Genomic DNA, 21537 nt, shown 5'->3' on the forward strand with positions numbered 1-21537 from the left:
CACATATGTCCTCCTCTGTACTAGCTGCTCTCCCAGAATCTGCTAGGATCTTTCAGCCAGGAGGAAAAAAAACACACTTTGAAAATGGCAATAGCACAGGCAGGGTGCAAAGCTGCAGCAAGCACTATGACTGGCCCAGTTCATGACTGGCATGGTGCCTATGAGGAGGTCAGAAAGCTGCATTCCTCTTCCTAGGGCCAACCACCAGCACTGATCACTGCACTTGCTTTAGTAGCCCAGCACACTCTAGGTAAGCAGTTGTCTGCCAGCATAGGGAAGGTAAAACATCAGGCCATTCTTAAAATCCTAAAACACCAAATACAAGGACAGAAAATCCAGCAACAACTCCTAAACATTCACATGTTTCTGGTGGCAAGTACTGCAGGGAGGGATGGCTAAATAAAATCTGGCCTATAAGGAACTAAGCTGACTTCCAAAGTGTGGAAGAATTGAAATTCCTTCTATCCTCAGTGCTATCATGTGCATTTTTCAAGACCTTCAAATTGAAGTTACAGATTTAATTATTTAACATTTCAGATATTTATATTTGCATGCTTTCAAATATTTTACTTAAAGTTTAGTTGTGTACCTTAAGTATGTAGCTGTAGATGGTATTACTGGAATAAACTGGGGAGGAAGGGGATTAAATTATTTTATTTTTAAATGAGAAATTTTCTGGGACAAGGATCAGACTTTCCAGGTCCTAACAGGTTTTGGAGCATGGCTGATTGGCCAATCCAAGGACATATTTTCCAAAGGGTTCTTAATCACTTTGGAAAACTGTTAAAAAAAATAGTATCATCTATTTCTCAACCACATAATCTATGGGTAGATGATCAATACATTGACATTGCTGTCAGACTTGAGTGCTATGGTAAAGTCAGGATGGGCTGCATAAGTGCAGCCAGTGTCACCATCCACCTGTGTAAAGCTTGGTAAAAACACCAGGATGAGCTCAGGGTCCATTTTGGCAATTGCATGAGCAACAAAATCTGTCCTGTATCTAAATGACAGAACACAGTCCCCAAACCTATGATTTTTCTGCCCCCTCCCTCACCTCCCCCACCCCCCCCCCCCCCCCAATTCCACAAATAAAGAAAAGAGGCAAAGGCAAGTAAGAAATGGCAAATCTGGTGGTAGTGTAGCTGGCAGAAAGAGGTGGGTGAAAGGAAAGAAGAGGAAGGATCAGGAAATAGCAATAAATGTTTGTAAAGTTCTCATTTTTGGTGGGCTCAGGACTTTGTCTTGTTCCCAATTTTCCTCAGAGTGAAAATTTCCAATAATCAGATGATTTCTAATACTTCCATTACTTGTCTGCCTTTTCCACATCCTCCTCAACATGGATTTTGCCTTTGCTTGTGGATTTTGCCTTCGCTTGCTATATTACCATTACAAGGTTAGCAACATCATCAATACCCCTGGGCTCTCTGCACTGGATTCACCCACAGGCATGCCAAAAAGCAGTTAGGGAAAGTGGGCAAAGACAGCTTAACTTATTTATTTATTTTAGTGGAAAATAAAACAGAAGAGCTGTAAATGAAATCCAGACAGCTAAAAGCCAAGACAGCATGTCAAATGTCATTCCCAAGCCCCTTAATAAATGTATTTTTTTACCGCCTTGGTAAATGATGTTCTGTTCACTGCAGGGCTTGGTAGGAGGTATCTGTACCGTGGCCAGCTGCTCTCGTTTCTGAGAATTACGTAATATCATCCAGTCCAAACAGTAGGGCTTTAATGCAGTCACAAAATTTTTGTACTATAAAAAGATTAAAGCAGCATGCCCTCCCCCCTGACTCCACATTGAATGGCTAACTCTTTCCAGGTGACTTTTTTTCCCCCATTGCCTTTGATTGAGCTATGTTTCATTTCCCAGGTTTGGGGTCTGGTTCCGCAGTCCTGGCAGATGCCTGCCTTCAGTCTGGTAAGGCCTATTTTTTTTGTTGAAGGCTGGATTTGGCCAGTCACAACCAGACAGCTACGTAGGTGGCCTGGGGCCATGCTGCTGCTTTGGGGAAAGGACAAAGTGATGCCCAGAGCACTAGTGATGCTGTTTGGTTTTCGCCTTTTTACTTTAATATATTCTCTGTATTCTCCACACGTATATTTGTAGCTCTGTAGCCTACTGTACTAGTGGCTAGTTTCCCCAGTACTTTTCCATAGCCCTTCCCTAGGCAGAAAGACTAATGAACCCCCAGAGCTCCAAGCCCTGGGAGGTGCAGAGCCCCTCTGCTATCTTGGTTCCTCCTGGGAATCAAGGCCTACAACAACTCTTTAGGACACATTTCATGGACAAAGCCCAGCTAGTGCAGAGGGGGGGGACTCCAGAGAGCGGCTCGACTTGGAGGGGGGAATTACATGACCACTTGTCCTCCTAATTGATGCTTTTTATCAATTATGCTAATTTCCTAAAACCTATAAAAATACACTCATCCTTGGGAGGGTGGGCTTTTCTGGACATCTTTCCCCTGAAGGCCTTCAAATAAAGATCCACTCCTTACTAAAATGATCTCGAGTTTCATTTCCAGGTTGGGAAAAAGGCAACACCAGGACCAGTCAAGCACTAGTTTTGGGGTGTGGAGTAGGTTGCTTTTTATCTAGAGGCCACAGTTGCTTTGGTGAACCCTGTATTAAAGAGAATATGAGTAACACTTTCCCATGTACGTGAATTAACTTAGCCTGTCAACATCCACAGGTGCTCACATCCAAAAGTTTGTTGGCAGAGTCCTGGCATACTGTAAAGCATCTGCATCCCCAGTAGTCCAAAGCAAGGTAAGGCCAGGAGCTAAATTTGTGTTGGCAACTGCCTGGCAACATTCCCTTCCCACTGCAGCCAAAGCCTGCCCTCATCCATGAGCCAGACCCAATGTGCCTATCCTGCCAGATCTGATATCACAATCTGCCTCACTTTCCCCAACTGCTTTGTATTTATCAATGAAACATGGCCTTTTGGGTGACTGAAACCAGGTCTTATGCATATTTTGTTTTTTTAACTAAGCTGCAGAACACAGTGTGTAAAGGTAAAACTTGTGTGCACAATGCATTTTCCTTTGCATCCAGTGTTGTGCTGTGATCCATTGCTGCTGTAACTGGTAAACCACATATTGTCTTGAAGGTTTCCAGCTATAAATACCCTGGCAAAGACCTTGCACTGTGCAAAATTAATGTGTAAGTACTTAGTTAAAATGCAAGCATTTTTTGTTTGTTTGTCAGTGCTCCCATAGCTCTTTTGTACCTGAAGCATGAAAGGTTAGAATTATTTCTTGTCTGCAGAGGTGTCTCTGGGCTTGGACTTTGCTTACTAAGCTGTAGAAAAAACATTTCTGCTTGCTAGCTGTATGCTCTGAAGAATCATGAACTTGTGTACCTTGTGCACTGTGATTTTTGCCAGTGAGAAGTCCATTTGCCTAACTCCCCATTCAGATTCATTCAGCTCATAACCATTCACTCTTCCTGACAAGCCTAAACAAGGCAGTCAAGGAGGGGTAAAAAGTAGAGGGACTAACATTTCCTTCCCACTGGTGAGAGATGGGGGAAGGTCTGACAAACAAATTTTTAAATACATAGAAACCTGCAACATTTGTGTTTTCTAACATTACCTATATAAAAAAAAAAAAAAAAATCTCAAAATACCAGGGCCAAGAACAGGCCACACACCATGCTCATGGATCAGCAGTCACGGAGACAGTCATGCCAAGCTGTATGCAGCAGCTAATCACATTCCAAGAGCCAGGGCTGACCGGGCAAGATACAGGCTCTGCAGCTGACATGACAGAACCAAATCCCACTCGGAGAACAAACATATTCTCCAGCAAGGACAAGGAGACAAGGAGTCAACCACTCCTCTCGCAGCAGCAGCAGCAGGTTCTGAGTGTGGCTTAGCACTTCCAAAATGAGGATGAGTCAATAATTAAAACCCAAGATAACTGCAAGGTCAGTTTCACTTTGATCTCCAAGTATTTCTTACCTAGGTTTCAGCACTTATCTTTTTTTGTAAGCCTACCAAGTAAATACAAAGAGGAGGAAAACAGCTGCAGCAAAGCTGATATGAGACACTTCCATTTATCTCTATCAAATTGCTTACCTATTTTATTTCATCTATGTACAAACATGCTTATTGCTAGAGAACCACGTGTCTACAATTTATCAAAACAAAAAAAAAATAAAGTGCACACATTGTAGGAAATCCATGCAATAACTGTATTATTTCTCAAGGAACAGCACTATTATGTATGGGGCCCAAAAGAGCAAGGTGAGGAAGAGATGTAAGCAAGCTGTAAGCAAGCAGTACTTCAACATCCACTGACACTCACCCTGCTATTGTGGTAACCCAGGAGGATAAGCCTCCAATGTATCTGAAATACCTGCATTTTGTACACAATGGTAAGATGCAAGTTCTTTTGGCTCCTGATATATTAATTGGGAGACTTGGGTCTTAGTCCTTAAAGCATCATGCAGCACAGGCCACAATAGACAGCAATACATCGACCTAGAGCCTGAGGCTATGAGATGGGCACCAGGCACAATTCAAGATTTGTGTGAAAGGAAGATGGAGCAAAGCACAACATCTCCATCCTGAATCATATGCTTTCAGATTCAAAGCTCTAGTGTCTGATATGAAAGAAAAATTTTCTTAGCAAGGCAATAACTTTTCAAGCTAACTTTATTTTATGGTGGACTCCTTAATTTATGGGTAGTAGGACAATTTGTGTTCATAGAAGGGCTCATGTGATGGTAAAACATATCAGCCACTAACTTCTCAGCTGTGAAAGACTTTACACTGTATGTAGATGTCTCTGGAATCCTAAAAGGAGACACCACAAATACACAAAGATGTAATAACCAGGAGTAAAATGTAAATAGATAGCTAATATCCTGTGTAACTGTATAAAACCTGTTCTCTACAAGTGTTCATCTCTATATACAGAGCAAACAGTAGATTCAAGGACAAGTGAGATAATGCGTTCAAATTACTTCCCAAGGAAATGAGTGAGGAAATTCTTTTCATATCATTACTGGTCTTATATATGTGTTTGGTTTCTTTGAAGGGAAGACCCTTTTAAACCTCCCCATGCTCTGTCTCGTCTACAGTATAGAGTCATATCAGGTGCATTTATCTCTGCCTCTTCCCACTACTGAATGTGAAATTGGAAAGGAAGTTCCCAGCCTCCCAAAGGAGGAGGATTTGCTCAAGGAGCAATTCCTTTGCTTGTTCTACTCATGATCACGACCCATCATGACTGCTGCCAAAGCTACCAGTCTGTGTTCATGTATTGAAATCACGCTATGCACAAGTCTTCCTCTCCCTCTCCCACTCTAAGGAATTGAGCAAACAATTATGGGGAAACACTGGGATAACCAAAAATGAGATAATTCATGCATCATCCTGACATCTGGTCTCCACCACAGGTATTTGCAATGCCATAAATTTAATTACATGTCATGTGAAAAGTACTTCCTTTCATCTACTTTAAAGTGCTGCTAGCAGTAGCTGCTAGGTGGTTCCTTGGTTTGGGGACAGCAAAGAGCCTGTTCGCTGCTCACCTTATCCATCATGCATGCTTGATTTTTAGTGTTGAAAACTCATCTAGTTCCTCCTACAACAGAGATCCATCTTTTTTCCAAATTCTCAACACCCTGTTTGATATGCCCTTTTTGTGAGGGTCTATGAGGGGCTCCAGCCACTTCAGAATGCTTGTCTCAGTTTGGTCTGGCCCACTTTATCTGATAGCTATGGATATTCTCTATCCTCCACTTCCTTCATTGTTCTGTGGGAAGCTCATGCTTTCTAGCTAGCCAATGGTTGAGAAGAGAGAGGGATTTTAACTGATATATAATTTTTTCCCTTAAAACCACTATTCATGCAATGATGTGAGAAGGTCATAATTTTTTCAAGTGCCTTCCCAAGGTCTTTGTTTAGGGGAAAGATGTTTACGCGAAAGGAAATAACAGGTTCAAATGCTTTTAAAGAATAATTTTGCCTTGTCTGAAGCCTCACTGCAGCTCCTCATTTCAAGAGGCCACCCTGGGATAATGACTCAAAGGCAGCATGAACCTCATGCAAATGTCAGAGCAGAGCAAGCCTCAGGAGTAAATTGAATAGCTCACATGTACTTGTCATTTGCTGAAGGTCTGAGGCTGTTTTCTTCCTCCTGCAGCTTGCCCTGTTACCCTGTAATTAGGGCCATGATTGTTTCTGCAGCATCTCAGAACCTTGGGATGACTCTGGTGAGTGCCACAGGTAGGAGGAGATTTAATAAAATATTCTGGGTTTTCAGTCACGCCCACGCCACCCCACTGAGGTCGGTCAAACTTGTAATGCTTTCTCCCCATAAACCTTTTGCAATGTTTAAAATCAAACTGCTGTATTCACCCTTTACTGTCATAAGACATTGCCTGCAAGTACATATGCTATCACCAACACAAACCAGAAAGGCATCCTTTCCCGGAATTTCTGCCTCTGCTCAAGGCCCAGCCAAAGATTTTTCTTCATTGTTGGTATTAGAATTTCTATGAGGAAGTTTCACCCAATACTTAAATTAAGAACTGCAAACTTCCTTGTCATTGTGCTATTTGGCAATTCATCTGACCCAAAACACTCTGCCTTAAAAGATTATACAGATAAATATTCAGATTTCACACTGAAATCTAATTTGTAGGAAATGCAAGGTAACAGTGCTGATGGACTGCTTCAGTGGTCTCTTGGTATCTCACTTTCCTACATCACCTATGCTAAGTGCACGCAAGTGAACACAAAAGTGTAAAAAACTTCCTGGATGGCATATGAGGAGTCAGCTTTCATTTGAAATTCAGACCATCTCTGGAATGTGGTCTATCCAAATTGATAAAATTTTCTGCACTAAATACATGCTTTTATTCCTGCTACTTGATTTTTGATGAGAATTGATAGTCTGTTGATTTATCTGTGATGCAAATTTGTCCCAAGACTATATAAGACATCCAAAAAACAGCTGAAGGAAGTTGGTGCTTCACACTTTACAGGGACACTCTCTTAACTAAGTAGCAATGGCATTGCTTTCTATTGTCAACTAGTCTGCCATCCCCTCACTGGCACAGGAATTAGACTACATGATTAAAATAAAAATCTGGACCAAATCTGGCAAGTCCTTTACTCTGAAGGGATGGTTCTCCAAGGAAAACCTTCCTATTTTTAAGGCTAAGGTCGTTTTCAGAAGTGGCTTACAGGAGAACATTTTTGTGGCCTGTGGCAGGGTATTATTTTAGTAGCTAGTAATAAGCAATAAAATGTGGCCGGGAAAAGTAATCTATCTACCAGGGCTGGTACGCAAAACCAAACAACATCTAAGTCAGGGGAGTGTAAGGAGCCTTGCTTCTTGATTGTTCTATGTGCTGCCACATAGTAGCACAGGATGAAGTGGAGCAGCAACACTTCACCAGATTAATGAAATGGCCTCATTAAAGAAAGGGTCAGAAGTCCTATGCCTCTTCAGACAGCTGGAAAATGCAGAGATTTGAACCAAAAATGTTAATATATCCATGAAGAATACAGGTAGGTTTTTTGTTAAATCCACTGCATCTTCTAATGGTTGCCCTGGCTATTTTGTTTGTTTGTTTCCTTACAGAGGAATGATTGCTAATTTCTAGACGTGTCTGTAGAGTGAAGACTTCAAAACTAAAGGTTATCAAACAGTATATTCCTTAATTCCACAAGTCTCTGGAGCCACAGGCTGGTGGAGATCAAGCTCAGTTTCATATCAATCACAAGATGGAGTTGCATCTAACTCAGTACACAACCAACAGGACCATCCACATACTCTCTCCTCCCACTACTAGCTGGATACAACACCTAGAAAGACAGGAAATTTGTTATTTACCCACAGGGGAAGAAAAACCTTTTGCACACCACATTCCAGTAGACCATTCATACTGTCTTCCTATATCAGAAAACTGCCATTCACAGGCTGCTGTTGGATTCGAAGGACACCACTCAGAAAAATATTTTACCTTCTATTGTGTTAGTGCCTAATCCACCACAACCCTTTGTACATTTCAGTGACAATAACTCCAGAAAATACTCTTTCAATTTTCTTTAATTTCCAGAAAATACTCTTTGAATAATTGAAGCTAAATATAAGGCTAAGACTGAAATGTGATTCATGGCGTTTTTGCATTTGTAAGCAGGTGTTACTTCTAAACTGTCAGAAATTCATAGACAACTTTTCAATTTCTTTTGTGATTTTTTTCTGTTGTTTTGAAGAATGAAGAAGAACAAGAGCCCTTCTTCATGTGAATTCTACCAGTTCACAAAGTGGCCCTTTCCTTCCCCCAAAGACAGAAGAAACATTCTCCAAAATAAAGAAAAAAACTGAGCCCAGATCTGGCAATGATGGCTGTAAAGCATCACAAAATTTACTGGTTTGTGGCTGTTCTGCAATAAACACTTCTTATTTGATGCAGGAATTACATATAATCTGAACACTGACTATAAGGACAATATAAAAGATAGTAAGAGATTAAAGCAAAACCATCCAATGGAATTTATTTTGCATGTTAAGAAAAAATTAATGCAGCAGCTTCATTCTGTGTCTGAGTAATAAGCATGCTCATAAGAGGAATATTCCCATGCATCTCACCACACAAGAGCTCATGGCTTTAAATATATTCCTTCAATATCACACAGTTAATACATAATGGATATGGGGAATATAATTCTTAACTCATGTCAGACCTTGGAGACTATACAGTTTTAGGCAGCAGGCCCAGAAGCTGAACCTGAAAAGCTCTTGTATGGCTTTTGTGGAACTGGTCCTATTAATGGACCACTTTGATGTTATTGCAAATACCAACAAAAATGAAAATTCCTCCCCTTCTGTGGCCTATGTACATAAATAGCTGTCTAATACATAAAGGAAAAAACCAAAGGTGTTACAGACCCTACAGATTTCAAATGCCCAGAGGAGACCCAAAAATGCCTTCTTGGCACAGCTTACATCTTCATACCCTGCCTAAGTTTTCACTTTCATCAATGGTTATTTCTGCATTTGATAACAAATCTCAACACTACTGATGACAATGACTGTGTCTCTATTTCCAAAGGAGTGATTTCAGATTTCAGATAAAACTGGAACATCTTAGCCATCTCAGTCAACATCTTGTCAATAAACTTCAGCCTTCAGATATCTGTGTGAACTACTGATCAGGTAAGCAAGCAAATGCCTCTATTCAACCATAATCCTGAATCCTGGATTAATTCAAGAACCTTTCAGCCAGAGATTCACTTTGAGAATCAACACAACAAACAACACAAGAAACTTATGGAAATCCTGTGGCAATGGACTGCTTCACTGAGCATATAAATACTCTTCTAGGTTTGCAGAAGTGTACATTACCGAAGTGGATAATGCAGTGATTAAAAAGCTAGTTAGCAAAATGCTTAAGATGATAGAAAATTAATACAAAATTACAGGTCAGAAATATTGCCTCCAGGAAATTAAAAACTCATTTCTTGGCAAACAATCAAGATTATAATATTGTTCCTTTATCTCAATACACTCGTTGCCTTCTCTATCTCCATGTACCTTCTACCTTCTGGATGTACAGTAGCAAGAGGAAGTCATCTTCACATGCTAATTTTAGCAGACCAAACAAACTCAGCATTTCTTATTTGTTTGACTTTGCAGAAAGCAAAAGCTTTTTCCTTTGTGGAGAAGGCTTGTTTGTGCCTATGGAAATTCTGCTTCATGCCACTACTTTCACTAGTCCTTTTTTCATAAGCTGAGTAGGCGGTAACTAGAAGAACCAAGTGAGGAAAATACAACCATGCAGCTTCTGTACAGCTGTGAACCAGCTCACTAGTGAAGAACTAATTTATAATGACCCCAGCAGATGTCAGAAAGAGCCAGCCCTACTCCTTTGAGACATTCCTCAGAACTGAATCAAAGACATGTATCATTTTACTGCTACAGAACACACCAAGATCATAAAAATTGAGTATAACTCTTCTTCAGGAGTGATGCCTATCATGCATAGTCACTCATTTGGCTCACTTGGCCAATGCTTGCCTCTTGCATCCTTTCTCCATACCTTATCTCCAGAGCCTGTTCCCTGATGTCAAATCAAGGGGATGCTCCATGGCCTGTTTTTTCTCCCAATAGCCCCCAGGCACCCTAGGCAGACTTTAAGTGAATGAAATGCTGTCCATAGACTCAACACAGTTTCCAGTCAGGATCAAAGCTTTTCTCACAAACCCAACAATTAAGTCCATTATGATTGTGTATCTACCCTTGTGGATTGTGCCTTTAAAGAAAAAAATCTATTTCACCATCACTTGTCCAAATTCATCTGAGTTTGCCCCAGACTTGGATAAAAGATGCAAAAAGGCAGATTTTTTAATCCTTTTAATTAAAATCCTGACCCAGGATTAACTTATAATTCATGACCTAAGCCCTGGTTCCTGAAACCTCCCCTGAGAAAGCAAACAGACTGTCCTAACTTGGGACAGGACTGTGCAGAGTGAAGAACCTACAGAATCCTCATCTCCTTCACAACATTCTCTGATGAAAACTGAAAAATTGGTTCCACTAAGAGAGGCCTTCAGCATTTTCTTTTTCCTGACTAGAATTTCATCTGAATTTTCATCTAAAGCCTACTGCTCAAATTATTTCAACTTTGCTTTAAAAATAATAAAATCTTTAAAATACTAAGGCAGTGCTTTAAAAGTAATAAATAAAGGCACTATTATGAATGTTGAGGAAAGCTGACAAGGAATAGAGGAAAAAATATTTGGAAAATCAAACTAACAGTATTTTTCAAACAATTCTACCTTGGACCACTGAAACCAGACAAGTAGTACTGTAAGGTACCTTAGTATTGTAAACACTTGGGACAAGTCTGTTGTCAGTTTGAACAAATGGATCCTGCACAGTTCACTCTATGTAGTTGTGACTTGCTGCAATTTATGGGCCAACCTGAGCAAGTCATTTAAGCATGCACCTGACCAAAAGCACATTTAGGAGCCTGATTGCCTGCAGAGGCAGCAAGTCAGTCTTTCAAGAGCACCTCTGCACTTTCAACAATGCCTTAAGCTAATTGCAGGATGTGGAAGCCTAGAAGACAAGGGGCTAATGTCTATGTCTCAAACACTGATAGCTACATCGCTGTGGAGCCAACCAAGGATTGTTGGTAGCGACGGCCAATTACCAACCAGTGACTGGAGAAAGGGGCCCCATGGAAGTAGGGCAGTGCCTTTCTGGCACAAGTGTCCTTGTTCTAGCTCCCAGAGCTAAGCACAACAGAGTACAGCTGAGGCACAGGAATGAGGCTGATGAGCAGCTGTGGAATGTAAGGGGAGATCAAGAGTGACCAAGATCCCTGAAGCCCCCCAACCCATTTCTGCAAAAGTCTACACGAATGGGCTGCACATGATAACTCATTTGCATAACGAGTGAGAAATTTAGCTCCAGTGCATGGAAACTTCACTATAAAAAGGACTACAAAGCCTGGACACACAAGTGTTCCAGGGGCCTGCATACCCCATCAGCTGGATTGATGCTAGAACCAGGACTGGTAATATTGCACTCTTCCTTTCTTCTTGTCATTCTCTCTCCTCCTCTTTAATCCATCTCTCTCTCTCTCTCTCAGTCCCTCTTCTTTCATCCTAGCCCTTTATCCAAAACCCACTGCCACATGCTTATATAGGAGGTCAAGGATTACCATACACATTTCCATGCCAAATATGTAATTTATTGATAAAATTTTGTAAGCTTTTGCAGGCACTCTTACTTTTGTCATTCCTTTCAACCAGGAGTACATATGATCCTTGGGTGCTCCCTTCCATATAAGGGTGGAATGTCACACAGGACTAATGCTGGACCCATTAAAATGGAAGCACACAATAAATCAGGATCAATGTGATCTAGCTTTAGCTAAGCATAAATATTTACACTTTTCCTTGAATGTACACTTGCCTCGAATTAAATATTCCTGATTAACCAGCCATGCTTATTCATTTTATTTTAATATTAAACCACACTATGCAGGCTGGGGACTCCAGTAAATACTAGAACCAAGATTAAAAAAAAATCATAACGTTATAACAGGGAAGCAATAAACAACAATTTTCATAAATTTTATGAACACTATGAATGTTCAAAGAATGTTGGAGTGTGATTTTCCTGCTTTGAATAATTTTAATATATTATTTACTTTACTTTTAAAGTGCTGATACTAATGGGGTAGGAGAGGCAGGATTGGAGGGATACTAAAAATGATGAAAGAAGTGTATGAGGGTGATGTGTGCATGTACTAACTTGCAGGCAAGTGCACAGGTATGTGCACATTTAGTTATGCTAAATATCCATGAAAATTTATCTAAAATACTATGAGGGAAAGGGATTTGTATACACAGCAAGCTGCTGTGTCAGGATTATGAATGTTGTTTTCAGTTTGAACAAATGGATCCTGCGCAGTTCACTCTATGTACTAAGTCAGGATTAATACCTCTGGATTTTGGAAGCCAAAAGTATAACCCAAACATGTGTCTGTCCAGTCTGGATGACCACCTGAATTTAGGTATATTATACATATATCCTACCAGAGAAACCAAGGTGAGCCTGGAGGAGAGTATTTGTTCACACAACACATGAATGGAACATGAAGGGACAATTTGTGTGGAAGCATTGACCTGCCACTGATCAATTAGGAACTAATCTTCTTCCTTTTAAAAAGAGCACACATATACACCCCAAGGAGGGCATTTGTGATTTATTTTGCCAGTCCCTGAATTAACAGGCTACTGCATCATTCTGAAGATGGAGAAAAACCAAGCCATCAACCTTAACAGCCTGGATTTTTGGTGCAATTACAGCTTGTTTTTAGATTCCCTAACTTGCTCTGGCAGATCTGAAGCAAGAATTGCAGTGACAGAAGCCCTTCAGGGTCTGTGTTCATAGCACCAAGTATCTGCCATGCAAAGTTTAACTTTTGACAAGCCTTTGCCCATTGTCTTAATGATATGGACCAAACTAAAACCCAGGACTCAGGCTGTTCACGTCAAGATCCAACTGTTTCCAGTTTTCTTCATCGCTTTTACCCTGGGAGAAGAACAGCTCTGAATCTAGGTTAAGAATAGCTGCCTTCCTGTTTTAAAGCAATTTAAGGAATTTCTAGTATAAACAGTCTGTATGTATAAATATAAAATAAGGACAAAAAAACCCTGAAAAATTCATGCATTTTTTAGGAAAACAGCAGACCTACAGTAATGTGCAGCTGGATCTAATATATCTGATACTGCTCCCAGAAGGAAGTCTATGTTCCTCTTAGAAATGAGATTGCACGCTAACTAACTTCTGATAGCTCCAGGCCAAATGTAACTTGCAATAGTATTTTGAAGCTTACTAAGCAAATAAAGACCCTTCTCTACTTTCTGCATTTCAGTCATCCTGAATCAGAAATAAAAATTTGTTCATCTACTAAATCAGTCGTTCTCCCACTCACTCCACAAGCCCTTGCCCAAACCAAATTCTTTTATAGGATTCAGGAAGATAGAATGCCTTGTTGCCAAGGTACCCCTCTCTACTCTTCTCAGCACTCTGAAACTGGTGGTGGTTCACACCACAAAGCAAATACCTTCTGTACTAAGAATTGGACACGGAGTACATAAGGACCAGAAACTGAAAAATCAATCTAGTATTCATTTAGTGGGCAGAAAATGTTCAAGTCCACAAAGGTAAAAGTTCTTTTCTCCTTCTCCTTCTCCCTTTCCCTTTTTTATCACCCTCTAGGGTGGTTTTGACAACATCAACACAATACTACAGGTTAATTCAAGTTAACTGGGTATGCACGAGGGGCTGGCACATGGAGCTTGAGACTGGTTCAAAAAGTCACTCACCTTCCACTACCACAGTTGCAGGTTTTGAATAGGCTGTGCCCAAACTGTTCTTGGCTACACAACGATACTGTCCTGCATCTTCTCTCTGAACATTGTGTATCCTTAAATTCCCAGAATCGAGGACGGCAATGCGAGCAGTCTCCTGTGGGAGGAAGGAGCCATTGAGGTGAGGACTCTACATGCAGGCTGCACACAAACAGCATCCAGAATCTCTTTACAAAGTTTGGGCTTACATGCATGAACACTATACATGTCCTACAACTCAAGGATTTGGGGCCAGCTCATCCTGCTCAGCATTGTCCTGACACATTCACTCATTGCTATTTTTGCAGATCAGTGAATTATAGCTTCAAAAGAGCTCTTATTTAAGAGAACACTCACAAGTGCTTTCCTCAGTATTTGGCCATACTTAGTAGTAACAAGAATATATCACATAAAATACAGATACACAGAGAACATTTGGTTTGTATGTAGAATTATTGCAAATGAAGATATTTATTAGATGAGCCCTGGATTTTCCAAATGCTTCCTTTCTAGCTACTAGAATTTACAAACATTATAACTAATGCTAATATTAAACATAGTATCTTTAGCAAATAATCAGCATTACTGAAAACCATTCTTTACTCACCTTTACAACTGTTTCTCCTTTGACCCATGAAACAGAAGGTTTTGGATTCCCCATTGTAGTGCATGGAAGAACAGCCTTTAATCCTTCTATTATTTCCACATTTACAGGTGGACGGGTTATTTTGGGTCCTAAAATTTTAAAAGCCAAAAATTAAAGTTGAAATGAATCTACAAGATAATAGAATGAGACAAATTCAGAAATGACATCAAAAAATTTATGGCTTTTTCTGTTTATTGCTGAAAGATAAAGCAGTCTTTCTTGGTTTTGAAGTTATTTGGTAAGAAAGAACTTTCTTCAGCACATCATTCAGTTTAAAAAGCAGCAAAAGCAGCTAACTTGCATGGGTTATTTGTTTTCCTGAGTGGATTTTGACAGTCATTTGAATTTGGGCCTGGGCTTAAGTCCAAATTCAGATAAGAGTATTTCCAGTATTGAAGAATGTTAGCATTCCAGGTTCTGACATTTTTCACTGCATAAACACTGTCTTGTCTCAGAGCTCAGATCTGGATTGAATTGATTTTGAAAGAGTTTTAACCCAGGCTTGCCTCTAGCTCAACAAGAAGGGCATGTAAACACAATTAATATCCTTAAATGAAGCATTTATAACTACGCTGAAAGTGAAAAGGACAATCAAGCCTTAAAGAAAAAGCCATCAAACTCCCTTAAAGTTAATGAGGGATAAATTTTAATTCATTTTACTGAAAGAACATGGCTTGCCTTAGTCTGAGCTGAGAGTATAAAATATTATTATCTCAGTATTTTGGGAGATCTTGACATTTTGAGGCCCTTGCATGATAATCAACTAGCAGAAAAACAAATTTCAGAGAACATCATCTCCTGACCACCACCTGCATGTGACTGGGATGATGCAGAGTTCCAGTATTACCAGATCTTGAGGGTCATCCCATTGGCACAGACAAATCCTTTCCTACAAATAGATGCTTTAGCCAGAATATACCTTTGATGCCTTTTAAAGTGTTTGTGTAAATAACTCTAGCCATGTGAGTCCAGCTTTACTGAGTTTGGCACATATGGAGTTCTCTGCAAGAGTAAGTCTTTTGCCTTCCATGTGGGATGATGAGATTTACAACATAGTGGTCCAGACCATTCAACACTGCTGTTGGAAGCATCTGAACATAATTTAGTTGATTTTGCCATCCTCAGGAAGAAATCTGATTAGTGAAATTTTACAATTAAAATTCACCAGGGACCTATGCAGTACTGCTGGAGAGGTCTAATCTATCAAACTCTGCCTCTTTTACGGAGTTTTGCACAAAAGGCATTCTTCAAAGCCTTCTTTCTTCATTTTTTGTCTTCTGATCTTAGAACAAGTGTGTGTTATTCAAAGTAAATAATCACAACTGCATTAAGTTATGCTCCCATATGGCATGTCTCTTACTAAAAGAATTGAACCCAGCTTCCCAGGAACATGGGTCTCTGCCCTGAACTTGGATCCCCAGGCACCATAGATGGGAGTCTGCTCAGGCTTTCAATTAAACACTCACATGGTGTCAGGATGAAATTGCATTCCCACTTACGCATTTTCACCTGGAGAGCCCCACAGCTCTGCGCAGCTGCTCCAACTCCGTTATCTGCTGTGCAGCAGTACACCCCATCATCACTGTCCTCCACGCTCAGGATAGTCAGGAGCTGCCCATTCCTCTGGATGCTGTACCGTGTGTCAAACAGCCTGCAGGGCACAGCACGGATTGTCAGGGACAACCAGGGACAGAGAAAGGCAATTGCATTCGAATATGAAGACTGCTGGTGTCACTACAACTGGCAATAAGCTCTACCTTTGATTTTCAACCCACAAGAAGAAGAGAAGGTGCTGAAAATGCTGAGTTCAGACTTAAGATTCAGTTTCTCACTAGACCATGCTATTCCTGACTGGCACTAGTGTAGTGGCAATTCTTCCTCCACCCAGACATTGGTAAAATCAGTAGGCATCACTTTTGGGGTTTTGACTGGCCAAGGACAGGCATGAGCACAAATAATCTGTTCCAGCTGGGTCCTGTTTTAAAAATTGTTTTTTGTTCTTCAGGAAAAACAAAACAAAACAAAGCAAAAAAGTTTTTGGTTTTGTTTTTTTTTTTTATTAAACAGATAAAGTTATGGAAATATTTTTAAAGTTGTGAAAAAAGACACAAACCAAAAACCACGAACTTTTATGTCCACATCCTGGATTAATTTTGTCTATTTTTTTGAAAAAAAAAACCACCAAACCAACAAACAAGCAAAGATATATGCTGAAGCCCTCTGAAAGTTAGAGGATTCAAAGATAGCTATAGTTTAATGACAGCAGGCTTTAACCTGGATATTTCAGAGAACTGAAGGAAGCCCTGAAGCTGGAGCAACAAAAATACAGGACATTGTAACGAAGTCTGCGGAGCAAAGACCAGTTTCATATGTGAGCATGACAAGAGAAGTGTAGTATGTGAGTAGGGGGATGTGTGTATTCAAGTGTGAGAGCTAGGGAAATCAGAAAGAAAGATTATGAGAAATCAGACAGCTGAGGTATTGATTTCCATTGCAAAACTATGATAAATATAAAGAAATAGTATAAACAAATATTACTAATAGTAAATTTTCTTTGTGTTTTATTTTCACTACTTTATTGATGCTTTTGGAAGCACCTTCATTTGATTCTAATGAACAGTGGAAAAAGGGTTCTGACCTGAGGATTTTGTCCCAAGCAATCACAAATATCTGACCACTACATATGTCAGGTTTTGTCTTTTACTGTTAAAAATTGTACAGTCATTGACTAATCTAAATGTACCATTATGACATTTTAGGCATGTATTTCCTTTCAACAGCACTGTACCTCTCAGTATTACATCTCCCTCCTCTTTTCCAAAGTGGGAAAAAGGAGTGCCATGAAGTCATCCATAGTGTAAAAGACATGCTGACTCTGTCTCCTTCTTGTTCTAAGTAAGGCTCTTGTGGGCAGCCCTGTTCTGGAAGATGGGACAGGTAACCATTTCACTCAGCACAGGGCACCTGCTGATTTACTTGCACAAGTTTTGATGTCAAAAAGGAAAGGCACATGAAGAAGACTAGTGCTGACTACATTCTCTGCCCTGGCTCAATTCCCATTGAAGCTGAAAATTTACATATTGTTTTGTTTTGAAGGTTAATCTTGCTGTCTGTCCAGGATGCTGGGATCTTGGCAAGAGAAGAAAATTTTGGAAATGAAATAACTGATACTACTTACTTTCAATATATAGGCCCGTTGAAGTTTGATACACACACACAGAGGCACAGAAATACATTTATATGGGTTTTTTTTCAGAAAAAAGTGTCTTCTGATCTGATGGTTTTCCATTATGCAAACTTTCATCTGAGTTTTTAGAAAGTAACAAATATATTCAGCTTATCTTTTCCTCTGTCTTTGGTCCGAGCTTTTGTATCCAGCAGTACTGAATGTTAATACCTTGTGAAATGAAATGCTTGCTGTTATTAATGCTGCTTCAGAAGTCTCAGTAAAGGAATGAAGCACTTGAGCTCTATAGCCTTACCAGAAGAGGTGTTTCTATCTTTATTTTCCATTTCGGTAAAAGCACTGTGTCTCAGAGAGAAAGTGGAATAGCTTTAAGAATGATGTGTTGGGCTTCTGGAAGAGAGGACTGAGATGATTAATGATCTGGATTTCAAATTATCTTAGAACATATGGAGGATGATCATTTTAAAGACATGAAGAAAGATACAGTCCTTTATGGATGGTTTTCTCTCCCTGCTTTGATTTTCAGTCATGATGTCACCAATGGGAAAGGAATTAGGAGAAAGGTGACCTGATTTGGAAATAACATCTATAGACCTCCCTGCTGGAACAAAGCCAGGGTCAGAAGATTAGGGCCAAATTTTGCTGAGGTTGAAGACAATGAAAAAAAGTATTTCTAAAGGCCTATATTCATATTTGTAAATTTCTGCTTTGCCCTACTTGAAAACAGTTTTCCAAGCAGTGAGATCTCCTTCTGCTGCTGACTTATTTGGAGCCTCCTATGCCAGTGGTTCGAAAGCTTTTTGGCTATTTCACCACAATAGTGAGAACCATGCTCCAGGTGACCATCTGCCCAACATACACATCTCCTGTGGAGGCCGTGTATTGACTATGTTACACAAAGTTGTGCTGTGCTGCATTTTCCCCTCACAGAGAAAGTCACTTAGAGCCATTTAGAATGAGAAACTGATGCAAAGCCATGTGGCAGATGTAATGTGATTTCAGAGCTAGAAGATCAAGTACAGTTTACTTTGTAGAAACCTGTCTACAGTAAAAGTGCAAAAACAATGGTAGCAACTTCCATAAAACATTTCCACACTTCCAGAAGGCTGCCTTCTTTGTTGACATCTTGATGCCTGGTGGTTAATGTCTAACAGTGCATAACAATGAGAAGACAATTTCCAGATCCAGAACTAGAAGCAAACAAGAATGGCACAGCACAGCCCCTTCCATGCAAAGTTTCCCAGAACATTGAGACAGACAATAAGTCCTGCTAAGCTCCTTTTAAATATTATACAGCATCCACCTCCTTCATAAATGCATAAACTAAGGAAGAGAGCAGATTGAATTGTCTGAAGCTGGAGAGAAAATTCCTTGCAGCAGAAACCAACTCTCTGCAAGCTCAAGTGTGTAAAGGTGTAAGAGCAACTCCCAAGTGCTCTTACCACTCCCTCGGAAATACAGAATCCTAGATAATTACAGCCACTCATTCTCTCTCCTGCCACAGACCCATTTTTATATTTCCAGATATCTCCTGTATCATGAAAGGAAGCACTGCCAATTTTGGCAGAAGGTGCTGGTGAGGGCTGGTGCTGCTCCCTACCTGATGGGAATGCTGTTGCGTGTCCATGTAATCTCCGGCTCAGGATATGACTCCACTACACAGACGAACTTGGCAACGTCTTCCACCAGGGCATCCACTGTTTCCAGAGGAGTGCTGATCAAGGGAGCTGTGTGAAGAAGGGAAAATGAGAATGCCTTCTAGTGCCTACTGGAGAGAGTTACACAGCCTGCCAAACACCTTTGGTGGAGGGAGCCATGTCCCTGCAGGGTCACTCAATGGCATTTTCCTTTGAAGTCTCTCCATAAGATGCAAAACAGAGCAAACCAAGCTCCAACAAGCTCAGAGCATCCTGTGTTTCTGACCCACCTCTTCCTCGAGACTCACAGCAATAGATGAGCAAACTTCAAGGACAGAGGTGAGGCTGTCCTACTGCTACAAGGGTGACATTGCATAGGCTGGAAGTGCAAGGGGCAGCACACAAATTGAAGGCAAGCTGACCTGACCCTGCAGTGGGAAGAGTGCCTCTTTATTAGTGCATGAGGTGTGGGGTTTTTTGTCATTATTACAGATTTATTCACTCAACTATTTATCTTTAAAAAAAAAAAAAAACAAAAAACCAACAAAAACAATAACAAAAAAACTGTTATATACAAACACCAAGCCCATTATATAGCACTGTATTTTTCTAAGTCAGGCTTACAAAGACCATTCAGGTCATTCAGATTTGTGTCATGTCTAGGACACATTCTCATTTTCTCACATTTTCTAACCAAGAAGTTTAATAGCTATATCTAATGCTTATTATCATAGACCTGTAGTCATATATTACTTGAATGTATCTTTAGAAACATTTGCCATCGCTCCGGTAAAAGACTTGAAGTACATCTGGAAGGGATCAAAGCATAAGCCTAGCCACTCGCTTTCCCTGCTCATGTTATTCATTGCAGCCACTGTCTCCAAAAACACTTGAATGTCTTGAACAATGGCTGCTAGAGACATACATCCATATTGGTTGGAGTGGATTTCACTGACAACTGTGCTGAGATAAACTAGTTTTTTCTATATTCCTGAAACACAATCTTGAAAATATATCACGGATTCAGGAGTCTTCTATTCCTCACTGAGCATAGCAGTTACTGGCCCTTATTTTTTCACAGAGAATCCCATCTGTTGTGTATCTACTGGCCCTCCATAGTACAGTGAGATTCAAATTCAGGCAAAAATTAAACTATATCCATTTTACCCTTCCCTCCCTAAGGAATGGGCAAAAGATAAGACATTCAGATTTAAGTGACTGAGAATAATAGAAAGTCAATACCTTAATCCTTTTTAAATTTACATGGAAGTCAAAATTAGAATGTCTTTGGAGTTCTGCTGGAATGAAGCTAGAGGAAGAAAGGATCAGCTTCCACTATCAGGTTTATATAAAACCAAAAAGCGTATAGCTTTTGACGTTTCATTAGAATGAATCTGCCTCAATAATATTTCTAGATTTTATGACTTTCGATCATATCATTGATTAACAAAAATTACTATACTTATGTAAATCTCAAAACTACATATAAGATAGCTCTAAAGGTCATATGGATGAAACTTCAATTAGAACAAGTCTGTGACAAGTTTATTGTTTAAGATCACTGCTTCAAATTGTATCATTTATCACTTTATTAGGTCATTTTGGTCACATTAAACAGAAATATTCATCTGTATTGTTACCCAGATGAATCCCATGCTAGTGAAACCAGATGGAAAACTTCTATAAAGTCTTCATTTTGCTACTACTGAAGGTTGTCTTAGGAGAATAACCCCTACTGATGGTTATCCTGTCTACTTTAAATGACACGTTTCTATTTCATGACAAAGTTTATCGGGGTTTAATGGTATTAACCCCAGAGTTTTGCAATCTAATTTTATACAGTATAGTTTTGTTGCTGTTGTCCACATTCCTCAATCTCTGGAAGGATGCTTTTCTAACCCTGAGAAATGTAAATTTTTACAGTAACAATAATTCAAAACAACCAGTTTTATAACTGTTGTAACGTTAAGCACAGCCACTCCCACAAGTAATAAAACTACATTTGTACCAAGAGCTGGTATGCATACTGACAGTATTTTGTTCTTTGGGCAAACAAGACCTGTCAGGTTTTCTTGCAAGCCACATGCTTGCAAGAAAATAGTGTCCAAATTGGCAGCACTACCGTAGCAGGAAAAGAAATCATTTTAAAGTTGCCTTCCCAAATTCTACATCCTCA

General features: G+C 39.9%; 1 protein-coding gene across 1 annotated transcript in view; it reads right to left on the minus strand.

Moving 5' to 3' along the window:
- Window positions 1-21537, minus strand: part of MUSK (muscle associated receptor tyrosine kinase) — a 54890-nt gene that overhangs the window by 30946 nt on the left and 2407 nt on the right. The window contains exons 3-6 of the mRNA XM_054003035.1: window positions 19325-19451; window positions 16037-16188; window positions 14499-14626; window positions 13868-14009 (exon numbers count right to left, since the gene is read on the minus strand). Of these exons, the coding sequence (XP_053859010.1) occupies window positions 13868-14009; window positions 14499-14626; window positions 16037-16188; window positions 19325-19451 (549 nt within the window). The remainder of the gene's footprint in view (window positions 1-13867; window positions 14010-14498; window positions 14627-16036; window positions 16189-19324; window positions 19452-21537) is intronic.

The sequence above is a fragment of the Vidua macroura genome, chromosome Z (assembly GCF_024509145.1).
Source record: "Vidua macroura isolate BioBank_ID:100142 chromosome Z, ASM2450914v1, whole genome shotgun sequence".
Lineage (NCBI taxonomy): Eukaryota > Metazoa > Chordata > Aves > Passeriformes > Viduidae > Vidua > Vidua macroura.